Source organism: Panicum virgatum, chromosome 4N, assembly GCF_016808335.1.
Source record: "Panicum virgatum strain AP13 chromosome 4N, P.virgatum_v5, whole genome shotgun sequence".
NCBI lineage: Eukaryota > Viridiplantae > Streptophyta > Magnoliopsida > Poales > Poaceae > Panicum > Panicum virgatum.
The window spans coordinates 21,665,026-21,682,007 of record NC_053148.1 but is presented as its reverse complement, the minus strand read 5'-3'; the positions used below and the strand labels follow the sequence as shown (position 1 = coordinate 21,682,007).

The 16,982-nt window shown below is 46.7% G+C and overlaps 1 protein-coding gene across 1 annotated transcript; it reads left to right on the top strand.

The window, feature by feature from the left end:
• The first annotated feature begins 828 nt into the window (after positions 1-828).
• Positions 829-4,075, top strand: LOC120669817 (F-box/WD-40 repeat-containing protein At5g21040-like). The gene is made up of 2 exons (XM_039949653.1): positions 829-1,021; positions 2,067-4,075. Exon 2 carries the CDS (start codon positions 2,142-2,144, stop codon positions 3,795-3,797), a length of 1,656 nt encoding a protein of 551 aa, XP_039805587.1. The 5' UTR covers positions 829-1,021; positions 2,067-2,141; the 3' UTR covers positions 3,798-4,075.
• Positions 4,076-16,982: the final 12,907 nt, after the last annotated feature.

The following is a 16,982-nucleotide window of genomic DNA, read 5'->3' as shown; positions in this document are numbered from 1 at the left end:
CCGCATAGTGTACTTTTTGCAGTAGACATCCACTGCACACCCCCGATTCGGGGAGAAGACGACGACTTCTGACCTCCCGTGCGCATGTACATCACCCCTCCTTGTGACTATAAAAGGAGGAGGCGAGCCTCTCATCCGAACAACGAACACACTCGGACGATCACCACATGACGCACAACTCACCCCGCTTTCCAGATCACGATATTGGCACTCGCCTCAATCACTAGCAGAGACTTGGGAGCTTCCCTCCCTCTCTCGCCTCGCTTGTACCCCCTGCTACAAGCACCCCGGTGCAAGATAGTACAGTGCACTCGCACACCCCTTTGCTGGACGTACGGCCCCACGGCCGGAACTAGGATAAACCCGTGCGTTCCTGTGTTGCCTCTTGTATCAACCATCTAGGGTGAGGGATCACGCAGCATCATTACTAGTTGGTGCCGGACCGCCGGGTCTGGACACCGACACCGGTTGAAACGGCGTTACGTTGTCAGGCCGTGACCTGCACACATATCGCCGTTTCAACCGGCTGTATCTGCCTTCCGCCAAATGAACTGGCAGCTGGATGACAAATTCGCAAAAAAAATCGAGTATATATTTTTCAAATATAAAAAAAATAAAAATAAAAATAAAAAAATTCCCATAAGGGGGTGTCTATATGGTGAAAAACTTATGGTAATAATTGAATTTTGGTTTGGGCCTTATATGGGCTCCGCCCAAGTCAGCTTGGAGTCCGTGCAGTCGTGAACGATGAGCTAAGGGCCTATTTGTAAACATGTTTGGGTAAGAGTCTATTTATAAAAAACTGTTTACCAAAGGGCTAATTCGTAAAAAAGTTACCCTGCCAGCCTTAGCCAAGCGCGCCGCCGTGTTGCCTCCTTTTCCTTTCTCGGCGCACGGCCCTCCCTCTCGTTGCCTCGATCTCTCTCGTCCTCTATTTTCTAGCGGCGGCGACGACAGGGCGAGCGGCGGCGTCCTTGGTAGGTCTTCGTCGGGCGCTTCGCTGACGGCCAGCAACCGGCAGGTACCCCCGCTCATTCCTTTCCCTTCCCTTCCCTTCCCTTCCTGCTATGCGAAATCGAACATCCAAAACCCTAATGCATGCTATTTGTGTTCGGATCTGACTGTACCTGTCGCTGGGGAGGGATTCCACACCCCGGTGCTTGCCCACCCCCAAATCCATAGACTGCCCATTTAGCGCCGTCGCCAGATTTGCCCGTCCCCATAGGGTAATAATTGGATAAAATGGGTAAAGATGAACTCTGCCGAACTATTGTCTTTTACTTGCACTCGAGCTTGCACAGAAAATTACTCAAGAATATGCAAAGAAATCTGCAATTCGTGATCAATTAATTGCCACCATAGATTGGACACCAAACTTTAAGAAGCAAAATACAATTAAAGAACAGATAGGAGTATTGAATTAGTCTGTCCCAACAAAAATAGAAAGAAGAAGAAATTTGGATCACGCAGGATCAGGTAGCAATAGGAAAAGTGATCTGTGAGATTTGTCTGCTGGGTAACCGTTGTGCTCATCTCTTGCCCTACCTCTTGTCGCTTGTGATTCCTCCCAATCCTCCTGTAACTGGTGTTTCCTGCCACTAAATCATGCCTGGAGATGTTGCAATGGGCGAGATTGCTGCAGCTATAGGCAGGGTGGGGGTTCGACGAGGTTGGGGGAAAGTGAGGGCAAGGGTGGTTGTGGCAGATGCGAGTGCAATGTCGATGGGGAGACTCGCTAGAGTCGCCGCTACTGTCGTCATGCTGTGTGCCTGTGTCAGATTCGATGGGTATGGAATCACATATGAGTATATGAGTATGTACAGGGATTACCCTCATCTACCCTCTTAACAAACGGATATATCCATATTTCACCTGTTTCTAATGGGTATGCATGGGTATTACGCATGGGTGTGGGTTTGGGCACTGGGAAAGGGTATCCAATGGCAGTTATAGATTTTACTATGTATTTACCTCCTAATTTCGACTTTTTTAAAAAATATGGTTGTACATGTGTACACCCATGTCCTATACTGGGTCTGGGCTTTGATTTCTCTTTCTTTTTTCAGGTGACTGTTCTGATTCTCCTGGATTAAGGGAATTTCTCATTGGAGATTCATCTTGAGGCTGGATTTCATAATTTTATGGCCTTTGACTGCAACAAGGCAAGAGGAGTTTCTTCGCCTCATAATCGCTCCAACATTTGCACCGAGGGTACTATCATCCAGGCAAATCCCTTATCTCACTACTGGAAGGCTAAAGGTTTGAAGAACCGCAACAAATTAGGGAACCAGAAGCCCACTTATGGATCAATTCCAAGAGACACTAATACAAAGAAAAATGATGAAGCGAGCGGTGAAGCCATTGCCTCGACCTGTGGTATCAGGTGCTTCACCGATTTGCCAGCTGCATTGGTCTGTGAGGTCCTTGCGCGCCTTGATGCCAAGGAGCTTGGAATTGTATCTTGTGTCTCCACCCTTCTACATACTTTAGCCTCAGATCATCAAGGATGGAAGAAATTGTACTGTGAAAGATGGGGGCTTCCAAATCTCCCCACCACCCTAAACGGGCCTGTGGTTCTAGGTGGTCCCTTAGACGGGAAGTCCTGGAGAACATTTTTTGTGGAGCGGGAGTTTCGAAGTAAATCATTCATGGGGAAATTCAATGTGGATGTTCTTCGTGGCCACAATGAGGATGTACGTGCCGTGTTCCTTCTGGCATCAGCAAATCTGATTTTTACTGGTGGTCGTGATTCTGTTGTTAGGATGTGGAATATGGAGGAAGGGCTCTTGATTGATTCATCCCGTCCACTTGGTGGCACCATCAGGGCTATTGCAGCTGACACTAGGCTTTTAGTGACTGGAGGAACCAATGCCTATGTTCAGTGTTGGAGGGCTGTTGATGGGAATGTTCACCTATTTCACATCTCTGGAAATGGTACTGACCAGACTTCAGAATTTCGCCTCTGGGGCCATGAAGGTCCTGTGACTTGTCTTGCTTTAGATTCATTGAGGATTTACAGTGGTTCTTGGGACATGACTGTTCGTGTTTGGGACAGGGCCCACATGGAGTGTGTGCAAAAGCTCATGCATGCAGACTGGGTTTGGGATCTTGCTCCTCATGGAAATACTATTGCTAGTACAGCTGGTAGAGATGCTTATGTGTGGGATATCAGGAACAGCGAGTTGACAAGCTTGATTTCCAATGCACATGTTGGAAACGCGTATTCTCTGGCTCGGACTCACTTGGCAAATGTGCTATTTACTGGTGGAGAGGATGGAGCTATTCGCTTGTTTAATGTTTCCGATATCTCTGATGATGAGGACAGTAAACCAGTTGCTACTTGGGTGCCACATTCAGGCCCTGTTCATTCTCTTGCTTTTGAGTATCCATGGCTTGTCTCTGCCTCGAGTGATGGTAGGATAGCACTGATTGATTCGAGGAAGCTTCTGACTCCAAAAAAATCATCAAAGGTCCCTTTCAGCGTTAAGAGCTTTGATGCAAGCGCTGTAGAGCCTCCACAGAGGATGCTTCATGGGTTTGGATGCGATCTCTTCTCCATCGCCATTGGTGCAGATAGGATTGTATGTGGGGGTGAGGATGGTGCTGTCAGGGTCTGGAACTTCTCAGAAGCACTGGAGATTGAGAGGAGGGCACAAGCTCTAAGGAGTTTGAGGCAGGAGAACCGCATGAGGCGGAGGAAGGCGCAAGCAGAGATGAATGCAAATGGTAGAAGGCCTGATCAGTGCTCAATAGCTATGAAAAAGAACCAACTGAAGGGTGATAAGAGTGTCACTTAGGAAAACTAGCGTGCCATTAATGAGAAGGTCAAGTCTTATATTAGGATTTGTACTCTTCATGCAGTTGCAGTTTATCAAGGCCATACATTTCAACCATTCGATATGTCCTTGTTGGAAATTACTTAGATTTCAATTTCATTCAAACCAGGTTTACTAATACATAGTTCAACATTGGCACATTCAGATGTTCAACTGTTATGGTTACAAAGCACTATAATTATCCATTTATGGCTGGTTGTATATTGATGAAATGGAAAAGAAGTTCGTTACATCTTTGAGTTGTAGTTTGATCTGGTCTTTTTAACTTTCTATTTGCAGTTATGATAGGAATGATCAACTTTAATTGTTTGTGTAAAGTAATTGCATCAATTTTCCAGTGCCAAGACTGATAACAGATGTCTTATATAATTTTGTGGCCTTCAGCATGGAAACCTTGTATTCCACTGCAGTCTTCTCAAGTGTAGATTTACAATTTTTGGAGTATAAGATGTTAGCTGAAAACAAGTGTTACTACAACTAGATATAAAGTTGAACTGCACACAGGTGTTCTCTTGGCTTCTCGGAGAGGTTATTGAACGCTTTGAAAAGGTTTTGATTTTGCTTTTGTTTGCACAGTAAGCACTAATTAAAAAATTAGGAATACTTTCAAACATTTAGCACATATATGTAACTCTATATTGCCGAACCAAACCATGGCCTCCGGAGGCCTAAGCGTTGTTTCTGCCAATTCCATGGCTCCACGTTTCTGCTGTCTGCCTTCAATTGTTTTGTGTCTTCTGTGTGCTTGACGTGTGTCGCCGGCTTATGGCTGTGTTTGTGTCTCCTGCTTTTGCCTGGGCCACTTTTTGGTGCGCCGCCTCTTGCATCGTTCGTGTCTGCCCATTATTTTGGGCTTCTTTCGTTCTCGTGGTTAGATCGTGGCCTGCTTCAAGACTGCGTACTCCGGACGCCACATCGCCGCGCCCCTTCGTCGGTGGCGTCGCTTCCATCTCCCACCTCTGCGTCATTTTTTTTGACTGCGCTGCCGATTGGAGGTCGTCCTCCATGCCGCCGATTAGATGCATTCTCTTCTTTTCTTCTCCTCTTTGGTCACCTCTGAGATTTGCCAGCCTTTTCCCAGCTGCTCGCCTGGCATTTTCGTTACACTGCTCCACCGGACAGGCCTCATGGGTTCGGTCGCCGACTAGGTGTCCCTGCTCCTTTCCCTCTTCGTAAGTTCCTGTTCCTTTTTTCTTCAATTTATCTTTGCTGAGCACTAAATTTCCTAGCCATTTCCTGCCACCTCGCCTTGCTTTCTTCTTACACCTTTTCTATTGTTGTTTATTGTAGGTTTTCTTTTACTTATTTTCCCCTCTTCAGCTTCTTAGATTTGCTTTTTTTACTATTATTTCCAGTGCTGCTGTCAGTGTTGTCGCATTTCTTTTTTTTACTTGTGTTTTTCTCTATACGAATAATATGATGATGGAATATTTTTATTTCTTTGTGCCAAGATCCATTCGCCACCTCAGTGCTCTGGCCATTGTGGTTCCGGGGCCTATGCCGCTTCTGTTGGTGTCTATCAATTTCAAAGTATAATGATCTTTCTTCTGTGTTTATATTATTCTGTTGTGCTTGTTCTCAGCTATAATATTTTCTTTTACTCCTCTGGCTGCTGCGACTATTTTCCCCTTCTGGCGATAGGCTCTGCAACGAATTTTGTTGTTATTTTAATTGTGTTGTATGCATGCGAATCTTATTTGCATCATATCATTGCCAGTCGTGTGCCCATTCTATGTAGTTTGTTTTCTTTCATTTTGTGATTGCTCTGGCTGATGCTCTTATCCTAACAGTACGAGGTGCTCTTTGTGGGTGTCTATATTTTGTTCCATTGCATGCGTTCAGTTGTAAGGCCTTCGTTTTGTCATTTTATTACTATAGTGCTTAGTTTCAGCCTGCAATAGCTGTCGTGTTGGTAAATTATTGGTATGTGCTTCGCTCTTGCTGTTACTAGGTTCACAATTTAGTTTAACAATTTAGCCCCGTGGCCTTCCATAGGTGGCAACAAGATTGCACTGTCCGCTCAGGCAGCCCATCAACCAAAGTACTGTACAGTATACGACTGCACGAAACAGTATTGCCATACTACCATGGAGCAAGACCTGATTACCTTCTGTCACACTCACACAACAAACACATGGGCCCGTACTATTCCACACTTACCTTTCATAATTGATAAAATATGGACCCAATCTACCTCAGCTACACACAGCTCACCAAGGCCTCAAGCCCTCAACACATCGCCCATTAACTACACATAAATTTTCCCCAAACTTGCTCCAACACTGATGCTGAGGTAGAATCATCTTTGTCGTATTGGGCACCTCCTGCATGTACTACAGCAAACGAGCACATGCCACATGACCATATACACTCATCACCTGCACATGCCACATGACCATAAACACTCATCACCTGCAGGCGCAGCTTTAGCACGCCAATTTTCCTAGTTACGCCCCCCCCCCCACCAAACACCGCACACACCCCCCAACCCCCCGCTCTCTCTCTCTGCGCCGCCAGAAGCATCGAGCCCCACACATTGCACAGCACAGCGCAACGCAGCAGTAAGCTGGCAACAGTAGTTTTTTTTTCTTTTTTCTTTCGACGGACATATATTACAACCCTGACAATGTACAGAGAACCCCAGGATGCTGAGTTCAGAGCATTTAGCACATTACAACCCTGAATATGATACAGACAAGCACAGGTCACACGAGTAGAACCTGATGCACTAGCAACATGCATTGCTTTGGCCTGAACAGCAAGGCGATGCACTTCAGAGTTTTGAGATCATGGAATTTTGATCACATCAAACTGATGTCTATCTTGGAGAATTTTAATTTCAGAAATCATTGGCCGTAGCTTCCATGGCACTTGCGACAGATCCTGCTGCAAGTACCGGATTGCCAAAAGACTATCAGAGACCAATCCAAAGGAATGGCCCAGCAGCAGAGCAGCAGCTCCGCCAGAAGTAGTGCATTCAGCTCCGCCATGAGGACTGAAAGAACTTGCGTGTTGGCCTGAATGTGAACAGAGCAAGCCAAAGAAGTGGCTCTGAGATCCAGGAAGACACCCTGACCAGCATTTTTCCAAGTGCCGATCTTCCCATCCGGAGGCAGTGCTGCATCAGAGAAACTAACAACAGGAGTGTTGTTTGGCCCATAGCCCTGCAAAATAGACGACAACAAATATCTTTGCCTCGGCATAGGCAAAGTAGATTGGGCAAGCTGGCTAACAGGGTTAGGAAAATGTGGCATGGACATTGTTTTGTTGTTCGTATAGGTGGGTGGAGAAGCCCAAAGGGTAGAGGCTGCTATGTCAGCTTCAGTTTCATGGCAAACTCTTTTCACTGTCCACTTGTTATTGTTGAATCTATAGTCATTTCGGGCTTTCCAGAGGTACCAGAGTCTGGAGAGGACCTGCTGCAAAAGATAGTCTGAAAAATTCCCTGCTAAAGGAAGGAAAGAGTATCTTGTATACCATCTTGCTCAGGCAACGAACGGTCAGTGCGAAGAGAGGCATGACCTGAAAACCACACCGATCTAGCAAAGGAGCATTCAAAGAAAATATGAAAATCAGTCTCTATGTTACCACAACTTCTGCAGTTTTTGTCAATTCTGTGACTCAGACTACCTGCCCGCTGACCCGTGGCTAGAGCATGTCTAAGCAGCCTCCAAGCAAAGGTTTTGATCCTAGGAGGCATAGTCTTGTGGTTCCAAATTCTTCTAAGAACGAGACTAGCCTCAGGAGAGATGTGTCTTGGGCCATAAGAAGGAAGCGTATGAGGGACTAAAGTAGAGATATATCTGTACGCTTGCTTTGTAGTACAGTCCCTTGGGTAGAGAGTTTCCAGCACAGCTTATCTGGGTCAGTGGACATAACTTTTTGAGTGGCAATGATGTTTTGGGCTACTGGTTGCAAGAAACTATCTTCAACCTTCCTAATATCCCAAGTGAGGAGGCTATTATTCCATAAGTCAGACACTCGAGATGGCAAGGAGCGTTCATGATGAGAGAGATTCAAGTGTGAGTGAATACCTTCCCAATCCTCACACCTAGGTTCATTCCATATGTTGCTATTCCCACTATTGATCTGCATGATAGATTGCTCATGAAGCATTTTCTTGACCTGCAAAATAGAAGACCAAAAGGCCGACCTTGTTCCGTAATTTGGTGCTCTCTGTAGCGAAAATGACCTCTCATGCCATATTTCAATATATTGTTTTGGTGATTGATGACACACACAACACTTAGACTAATATGATTGTTAAGATGATCATTCTTAGGCTTTTAGGTTCAAGTGATGACAAAAAGAAGATATGCAAAGTTAGGCCCGAAGGGCCGCCCCTACAGGGGTTCCGCATGTCATCGGAAGAACCGGTAGCACCGGAAGAACCGACGCATGAGCATCGGTGCATCCGATGGTTATCGGAAGAACCGACGCCATGGTATTTTGGTGCAGAAGGAAATCGAAGGTAAGTCAGCTTATAGGCACCGGTTGAACCGATGGTTCAAAAAGGGGCATCGGTGCATTGGCCATACTATGTTCCAGAGACGATGCAAGTCGCGCAAGAGCCAAGTCTTCAGCACCGGTTGAACCGGTGAAGCATCGGTGCATGCCATCGGTGTAATGACGTCAGCAGTCAGGAGTTCAATGGCTACTTCGGGTTATGAGTGACCGGATGAACCGACGCTACCCCAGCCAGAGGCATCGGTTCATCCGATGATATGCAGATTTTCTGCTGACCGTTGGAGCAACGGCTACAAGACTTGGTGGCCTATTTATACGCCTCACCCCGGCCATTTGAAGTTTGCTGGAGTTGCTAGATATCCCACACACACTCAAGAACATCTCCAAGCCATACAAGAGCATCAAGATCATATCCTTAGCCCTTAGCACACTTTGAGAGTGTTGTGTAAAGGATTAGCTCTTAGTGAGTGAGATTGCAAGGCTTCGAGGTTTTGTGCTGTGGTTCATTAGCGAACCAAAACAAGAGCTTGGTGCGCCGGCACCTTGGAGCATGAAGCTCGCCGGCAACGTCATTGACCCTCCGACTTGGTGTGGAGCGGCGACGACATCTTTGTGCGGGGGATGTGGAGACCCCCATCCTTTGTGGAGAAGCTCCTTAGTGGAACCCGGGGCCAAGGTGACCGTGATTGTGTTCACGGAAGAGACTTGGTGGCCGAGTAGCAATACTCTTAGTGAGTGCTACAACAACGTGGATGTAGGTGTGCCTTTGTGGCTAACCGAACCACGGGATAAACACCCGCGTCAAGAGTTTGCTATCTCCTATCCCGCTCATTAAGCTTCCGCATTTCATACTAGCAATTTGTGTGCCTTTACTTTCATAAAATAGTTTCTTGATATGAAAGGCTATAGGTTGCTAAACTCTTTTGGGATAGGGGTTTCACACTAGAACAACCTAGTTGCACATCTAGATAGCTTATTTTAGTTTAAGTTTTGTGCAAACTAGTTGGAGCCATATGTCTAAGTTTTTATTAGTACCTAATTCACCCCATCCCCCTCTTAGGCTAGAGCACCTGAGAATTTTCACTCTCCTAAAGGAAGAGTTAGGAAAATATTTAGCCTTAAAAATCCCTGTCAGGAAACAATCTTTATTAGTGGCAATCAACCAAGCTGAGTGGAGGACAAGGCTTTTGTTGACAACTTGACATCATGAAGATTCCGAATTCCCAGGCCTCCTGCAGCCTTAGGTTTGCAAATATCATCCCACGAGCTAAAATGCAAAGGCTTGGTATCACCTTCGTTCTGCACCCCTTGCCACCAAAATCTTCTCAAGATAGAGTTAATCTTTTTGACAAAAGCCTTAGAGAAGAGGATATTCTGCATGTAATAGATAGGAATGGATGCAAGCACAGAGTTGATGTAAGTGAGCCTACCAGCATGATTCAGCTTGTTTGACTTTATACCAGTCAATTTTGCTTTAAATTTATTGAGGATGAAATTAGAAGCTTGAGTTCTGTTCCTATAAGAAAAAAATATTGGGTGGCCCAGATGTTTACATTGATTAGATATGGTAGGAACAGGGAAAAGGCTCTGAATTTGCTGCCTGGTCAGAGTGTCCACCCACTTAGGGTGTGTTTGGTTTGGGGACTACATGGGATGGGTTGAACCTGTCTCGATTTTTTTGGGTTGGGTTGGCTCCATTTGATGTTTGGTTAGAGGGTTGAGGTTGTCCCTTGTTTTATGTTTGGTTGTAGAAATATGGATGTGGGTTGAGGTAGTCTTGTTAACACCGTTAGCAAGTCCTAGTGCGGGACCCACATGTCATTCACTCTGCTCACCTTCTTCCTCCTCCCTCCCGGCTCCACGCCAGCCTGTAGCTCGCCAGCACAGCGTCGCGGCCCGCGCTCTCCAGCCTGTGCCGAGCCGCGGCCCCCTCGCTGCCCGGCGCCGCTCCTCCCTCCTCCGCCCGCCCTCGGTCCGGATCTTGGCCGGCGCCGCTCATCCCTTCTCCGCGCGGAGCTCCTCCGGCACCGCTCCTCCCGCTCCCGGTCACCGCAGCCATGCCTCCTCCCGCACCCGCGCCGGCGGCCCGCATCCACCTGCTCCCGGCCGCCGCGGCTGCGCCTCCGCCCACACCCGCACTGGCGGCCCGCCTCCGCCCGCTCCCGGCTGCCGCGGCCGCACCTCCTCCCGCTCCTCCGCGGAGCCATGACCGAGCTCCGCTTGCCCCCCATGTGACGGAGCCGAGACGGCGTGCAAGTGGGTTGGGGTGGTCCGCTCGATTTGGACGGACCATCCCAACCCGGATCTGAGAGGAATATACCCGCTTTAGGTTGGACCCAACCCACCACCTTTTGCAACCAAACGTGGGTCGAACTGGGTCAAACCCATCCCAACCCACTTCGACCCAGCAACCAAACACATGCTTACTAAAAAGAATGCAAGACTTATTCCAGTTTGGAGTCTGACCTGATTTGATGATGAAATCTTGAAGAATGGTTTTGACAAGTGTAGCTTCCTATAGAGTGGCCTTGCCACAAATGATCAAGTCATCAGCAAAGAGTGAGAGTGAATTGCAGGACATCCCAGTCCCAAGCTTGCAAAGCAGATTGCAGCTGGAGAGAAAGCTCATTAATGCCCAAAACAAAAAGATAAGGGGAAAGGGGGCAACCCTGCCTTATTCTTCTCTCAGAGCTGAAAGAAGAAGAAGGCTGACCATTGACAATCACAGAGAAATCTGGAGAAGATATACAAGCATTAACCAGATTCACAATGTGAGCAGGAATCCCCATGTTCATCATAGCCTGAGAAATGAAACTCCATTCCATTCTATCAAAGGCTTTGGCTAGATCAATTTTAAGTAAAAAGCCTTTGTCTCTCCAGGAAGAGAGAGCAAAGGAATGAATTATCTCCTGAGCGACAGTGCAGCAGTAGTTTGGAAGCATTCAAGCAAGTACCTAGGTATGTAAATGCAAATCTCATTCTCTGTATTCTGTATTTAGCCCCTAGAGTAGTTGCAATAGTTTAAAGCTTCAATCTCTATATACGATTCCTGGCCAATTCCAAGGCCTCTCATTGGGCCACGTCAGCACACAACATCCCGGCCGTCCATCCGGCAATGAACGTCCATGGGAGCGGGAGGAGGGACGGTCTCCGGACGCCGGGCGTCGAAGCGGGGAGGGGTCGCACGCCGCCACGTCTCCTCTCCCCTCACTTGCACTTTTCCTTACGTATTCGACTTCAAACAACCTCCAAAATCCGGCGAGGAACAAGCCATTCTCGAGCACTGGTGGGCTCAGCTCGGCCTCCTTCCACCGGATCCGGCCTCTTGTAGGCCTGATATGGTCCCTCCTGGCGGGGAAGTTGGCGCTCCCGCCTCCCGCGGTTAGGCGCCGCGATTTCGCTGCTGCTGACCGCCGGTGGCTGGGGCCTCCTCCGGGATGCATGGGTCGGGCCTCTCAAGGTCGGTCCGGTCCTCCTAGATCTGTGCGCCCCCTTGCCCATCTGCGGTGAGGGCCCTTCCGGCCCGACGGCGTCCTTGCGCAGATCTGGCTAAGGGCGGTGGACCCGGCACGCATGGAACCCGGTCTTGCTTCCTCAAGCTGCACTGGCTGCCGAGTCGGGGTGCTTGCCACGGAGTGGAGGCACTCTCTCGCGGGGTCGGTTCCCTCGTGGCCGGTGCCTGTGCCGGCGGCGACGGCCTGGTCGGAGGGGGTGCACGACGTAGCTGTGCGGCTGCCGCATGCAGCCGGCGCGTCGTTGCCCTCTTTTGCGGTGTGCCTCGCTGCAACGCGCGCACGTGCGGTTCTTCAGCAACAACAGGTCAAATCTTGTTGATGTCAGTGTGATCTTGGTGATTGATGGGTGCTGGGCGAAAGCTTTGCCCGGTGTATTGCTGGTGCCGGCGGCGGTGATGTCCTTGGGCTTCACATTCCTTCCTGGAGGCGCCGCCATAGATCCCCCTAAACCAAGTTCCATTATGAAGGATTTCGGGTGAAAACCCATTCCGATCTTCCTATCTCGCGGTGGCGGCGTCAGTTCGACGTCGTTTTCCTTGGTGAAGGCATTGCTTGGGAAGATCCCCTCATGCCGCCGTTCACAGTGCCCCCTGTGCTCCTGGCGATACCAGGTGCTTTGTTCTCCTTCTGCGCACATTCTTTAGGAACTGCTGATACAGGACGTTGGCGCCTCTACTCCGTTGACGCTCCTCTTGTTGATGGTGTCATCAAATCTTATGTCGGGTGGTGTTTCCATCTCTTCTGTCATTCCCCTACGAGGCTTACTTCCCTTGTACGGTGTTGGATGACTGTGGGTGGAGCCCGGATGTTCTACGAAAGGTGTTACCATCAGCTTCAAGGGGGATCTTCGTATCCCGTGAGTCCTGGTTTGCGCACCTTCTACCATTTTTAGTCCCCATTCCGTTGGCCTGACCCTCAGATGGAGGGTGACAACGGAGCGGTGTAGCTACGAGGGATGGTATGGATGAGCAATGGCCATGACTCTCTGGGCGAGCATGTTGTTCAATGGTGGTTCTAGTCAGCGATGGGTGCTCGTTCTCCAGCTTGTACCTTATCTTTCTGAAAGTGTATGTGTCGCTAATGTCCGGGTGTATCTTTTCCTCTATTTTTATTGCTGAAAATCTTGTAATATTTTGACCTACCCAAGGTCCATTAATGAAATTCAGGTGGGGATTCTCTCCCCCCGGTGACCCTAAAAAAAAAGGGTCGCGCGAAGCCACCGGCCGGCCCCTGGCCACCTGCTGCCGCAGGGGGAGGGGGAAGGGAGGGGCCGGCCTGCCACCACGCCATGGAGGGGACGCGTAGCAGCCTAGCCGGCCGGCCCGCCAGCCTCGTCCTCCTCTTCCCCTGCCATCATCGCACTCCGGTCGAACGAGCTTGCTCGATCTAGCGCCGCGCCACATACGGGAGCTACCGATGGACGCCGCGCAGGCGCCTATGAGAGTGGTGGTCAACGTCGAGGCGCTCGCCGGACGGAGAGGGAGCAACGCTCCCGCTGCGCCCAAGGAAAGCGAGGCCCGCCGCGTTCCATACTTGTATAAGCATCTAGCTAGTAGAAAACCGGAACCTTTCCGCGTGCGCGCCGCCTGTTTGTGGAAATGCCCAGGGGCGGAGCTAGAGACAAATAGAGGGGGGTGCGGCACTTCATAAGACAATGTATGAAATTGAGATAAACATGGTAGAAATCTGGAGATTATAAGCGATTATAAAAATTCAACGTAGCTCCACCACTGGAAATGCCTGCCTGATCTTGGCTTCGTGCTGCTGCCTGTTGTCCAACTCAAATTTTAGTTCCATCCGAGCCAAGTCTGTTCGAGAACTGATGCATTGGTGCTTCTTGATGCAGGAGGCAGCATGGAAAAGGTTTTTGTGCCACGTTGGACCAGGATTTATGGTTACCCTGGCCTACCTTGATCCCAGGAACTGTACGCGCCACACCCTTTCCTCTATCTCCAAATCTGCATCATGCTAAATGAAGCGACCACCGTTCTTTTTTGTCCGTCTACTGCAGCAGCTAAATGAAGCTAAATAGCTAATATGTCCCACCATAGATATTCGATGAACTACTCAAGTGTCGATTTATCCAGTGCTATTCTCACAGCTACTGCTGATGAAAGCTTCTCTTTTTAATTGTGGCACTGCATCTGCAAATGGAGTATGCTTAGACACTTGAAGGACAACATGATGACGAGGATATGGCCATCCAGGAGCTGGAATGTCCTGCAGCGCCACCAGCAAATGGACAGGAAGGGAAGTGGCTTCCAAACCATTAGCTGCAACAGCTCAAAGCCTGAGTCTGTTGAATCGCCCACCTTTGGCCCTACGAATTCTATGCAGGAATGCAAAATGAAGAGATACCATGAAGCAGGAGTCACATTTATTCTACCATATTCAAATTTGTCAGTTTCTCTATTCTCCAATTCTCATTATTGAGTTAAAAATTAGATGCATACAGTATAGGTGTCAAGGTGTGCCAATAATCCCATCACCCTAGCCCATTTCTTTTCAAATATTCTGTCAATAAAAGATATTGTTCTTCTCTTTCAAAGCAAATTATCAACGTTACGAATCCTTATTCATTAGTCTATTTAGATGAAAGAAACCATTTCTGTAATTTCTATATCGTTACAAGGTGAATTTATATTTAGATAAGGTTAACAGTAGCAATGTCAATGAAATATCAGGATAGTTAAACATATTATGTCTCAGCATTTATGAAAACAATCTGATCGCATTACTGTAATATGTGCGCTCCATCAACAAGACTGATTGCATAAACATAGCTCAACAGGAACTCAAGGCGGCTAAGAAGTAGCTGATGCTAAAACAGAAAGAAAAATGTGCTCAATGCTATCATCAAAGAAAGAAAGAAAGAAAGAAAATAAAGTACTTATCTTTGCCGAGGCACCTTTTTTTCCTTCTCTAAGACATATACCCAGTGTAATACTTATTTATGTATGACTATTTGGTTTACATGAAAAAAATATTATTTCTCCATTTAAGTTTGTTGAATAATATCTGTTCCTCAGTAGGATACAAGATCAGATCTCAAGATGAACCATGTTTAGGAAGGCAAAGTTCTTGCAAATAATCCGTCGGGCTATGAACCTATCACTTTTATACACTTCTGTCATTTGCAACAGTTGAATTACAAATTCACTCATATGATTGGTAGTTTTAGATAATGTTTGGCAGTTCCACATATCAATTTTCCGTACTATTTAGTGTCCTTTCCGAGTGTTCCATAGGGGGAAAATCATGTACTAAAAATAAATGGGGTTACAAAATTGTTTGTTCCTTTTTATGCAAAATTGTATGTCAAGATAATGTGCTTTGTTCCATGGAATAAAGCGGGGAAACCTTTCGTCAAAAAAAAAGGTAATTAGTGGCTGAGAGCTTGGATCATGGTTGGTTTAAAGCCTTAAATATGCAATGTATTCATTGCGATACTCACCAGCTGCATTCCAATGGTTGCCATGTAGGCCTGTACTGTTATACACAGGCCATATGCAGGCACAGTCGTACAGAGATATCGATACCTTTTTTTTCTGAAATGTGATATCGTCCTCTGGTAGTTGCTTTTTCTCCTCACTGGTAATGTGCATGGTGTGGCACCCGTTGGTAAAAGCAAATGGACAAAATTATGTATTGCTAAATCTGTGCATGCTATCAGATGTTTCACCATGCAATAACTTGGCCTATAAATTTTTGGCACTTGAATTCTATTTACATACAACATACACGTACAACTAAAAAAGGAATATATTTCCTTGGATTCTCGGTATTCCCTGCTTCCTTAATGATCTACATATAAAAATTGATATATATTTTTCGGTCATTTAGTGGTTTGAATGCCTGATTTGGGAAACTTCTTTCTGTTTTCTTCCATACTAATCATCCGCCTGCATTGCAGGGGATTTTTAGTGTCTAAGCAATGTAACAATAATAGCCTCAACCCCATTTCCCTGTTACCGAGATCAGCAAACAAAGTGCTCACCTCATTTTTCTACTTGATAGAAGTATTTTGCTTAATCAGATATCTATATGTTTCTACTTCATAGAAATATATTTTTGTTTGTTGATTAATCAAATCACGATTATACCATGTGAACACATTCGAGGATAAATAGGTTAATAGTGCTTAGTCAATTGTATGCCTTGAGCCCTCATCCATGTCAACAATGGTTTGCCGCGTGTTCTTTCTAGTTGAAGACTACTTTGCCTAGTAATATTACACTATCTGAATCTGCATTTGGTTTGGTTTGAGCTGAATCTGAATTTGGTTTGGTTTGAGCTGAATTTGAAGTTTGCTTAGTAATGAACTAATGATGCATTTAGTTTGAGCTGAATCTGCTCCCAAGATTTAGGATTCAGAATAGTCGGTGAATAGCATGAATGTTTTTGTCTATTGGAGTTATGTACAGCTTGTTAATACGTCAGTGCGCCTATTAGCCAGTCTGTTCAATGTGCTATTTGGCCAATGTGGTCGGTGTACTGATTGGTAATGGAGACGTCACATCCCTGAAGTTGGGGATTTGTGCTTAACTGCTGAATTGATATTTGCCACACTTTTACAGAATTAAGTGGTTCTTTGACAGCTTTCTGAATTGAGAACGAAAATGATTCTCACCTTTTATTTTCATGGTCCTTATCTAGAGCAGTGTGGTTTTCTGTCACAAACCCGATCAGAGCGGATGCGCTACCAGCCTAAGGATAAGGAGGTCAAACTCAGCCAGTGGCCATCTTCAGATATGAGGCACTTCTACAAACAATTTAAGAACAGTTTGCACGACATTGCTGCTGCAGATTAGAAACCTGTTGCCATCGTCAATTCAATCACAATTAAAGTTGGTTTCCTTTGTTTTCTTATATCCTGTTTGCACGACATTGTTCAGTGTTGACAGTAGTTGGTAGCAGCTACACCGTCTGCATGTTTTGGTGCAGATATGCACTCTGTTTCAAGTAGCCCATCCTCATCCAAACACGCTATGTACAGTGCATAGCATTTGCGAAGCACTCTAGCTGAGTTGACTTTTTGGTGTCAGTGGGGCCCGCCCACTACTTCTCCACTAGTACTAGCTGCACTAAACATTACTAGAAAACAAACATTTTAGATCCTTTGCTGAGTTGACTGATCACCCCAAATTATAATCACGGACACGGA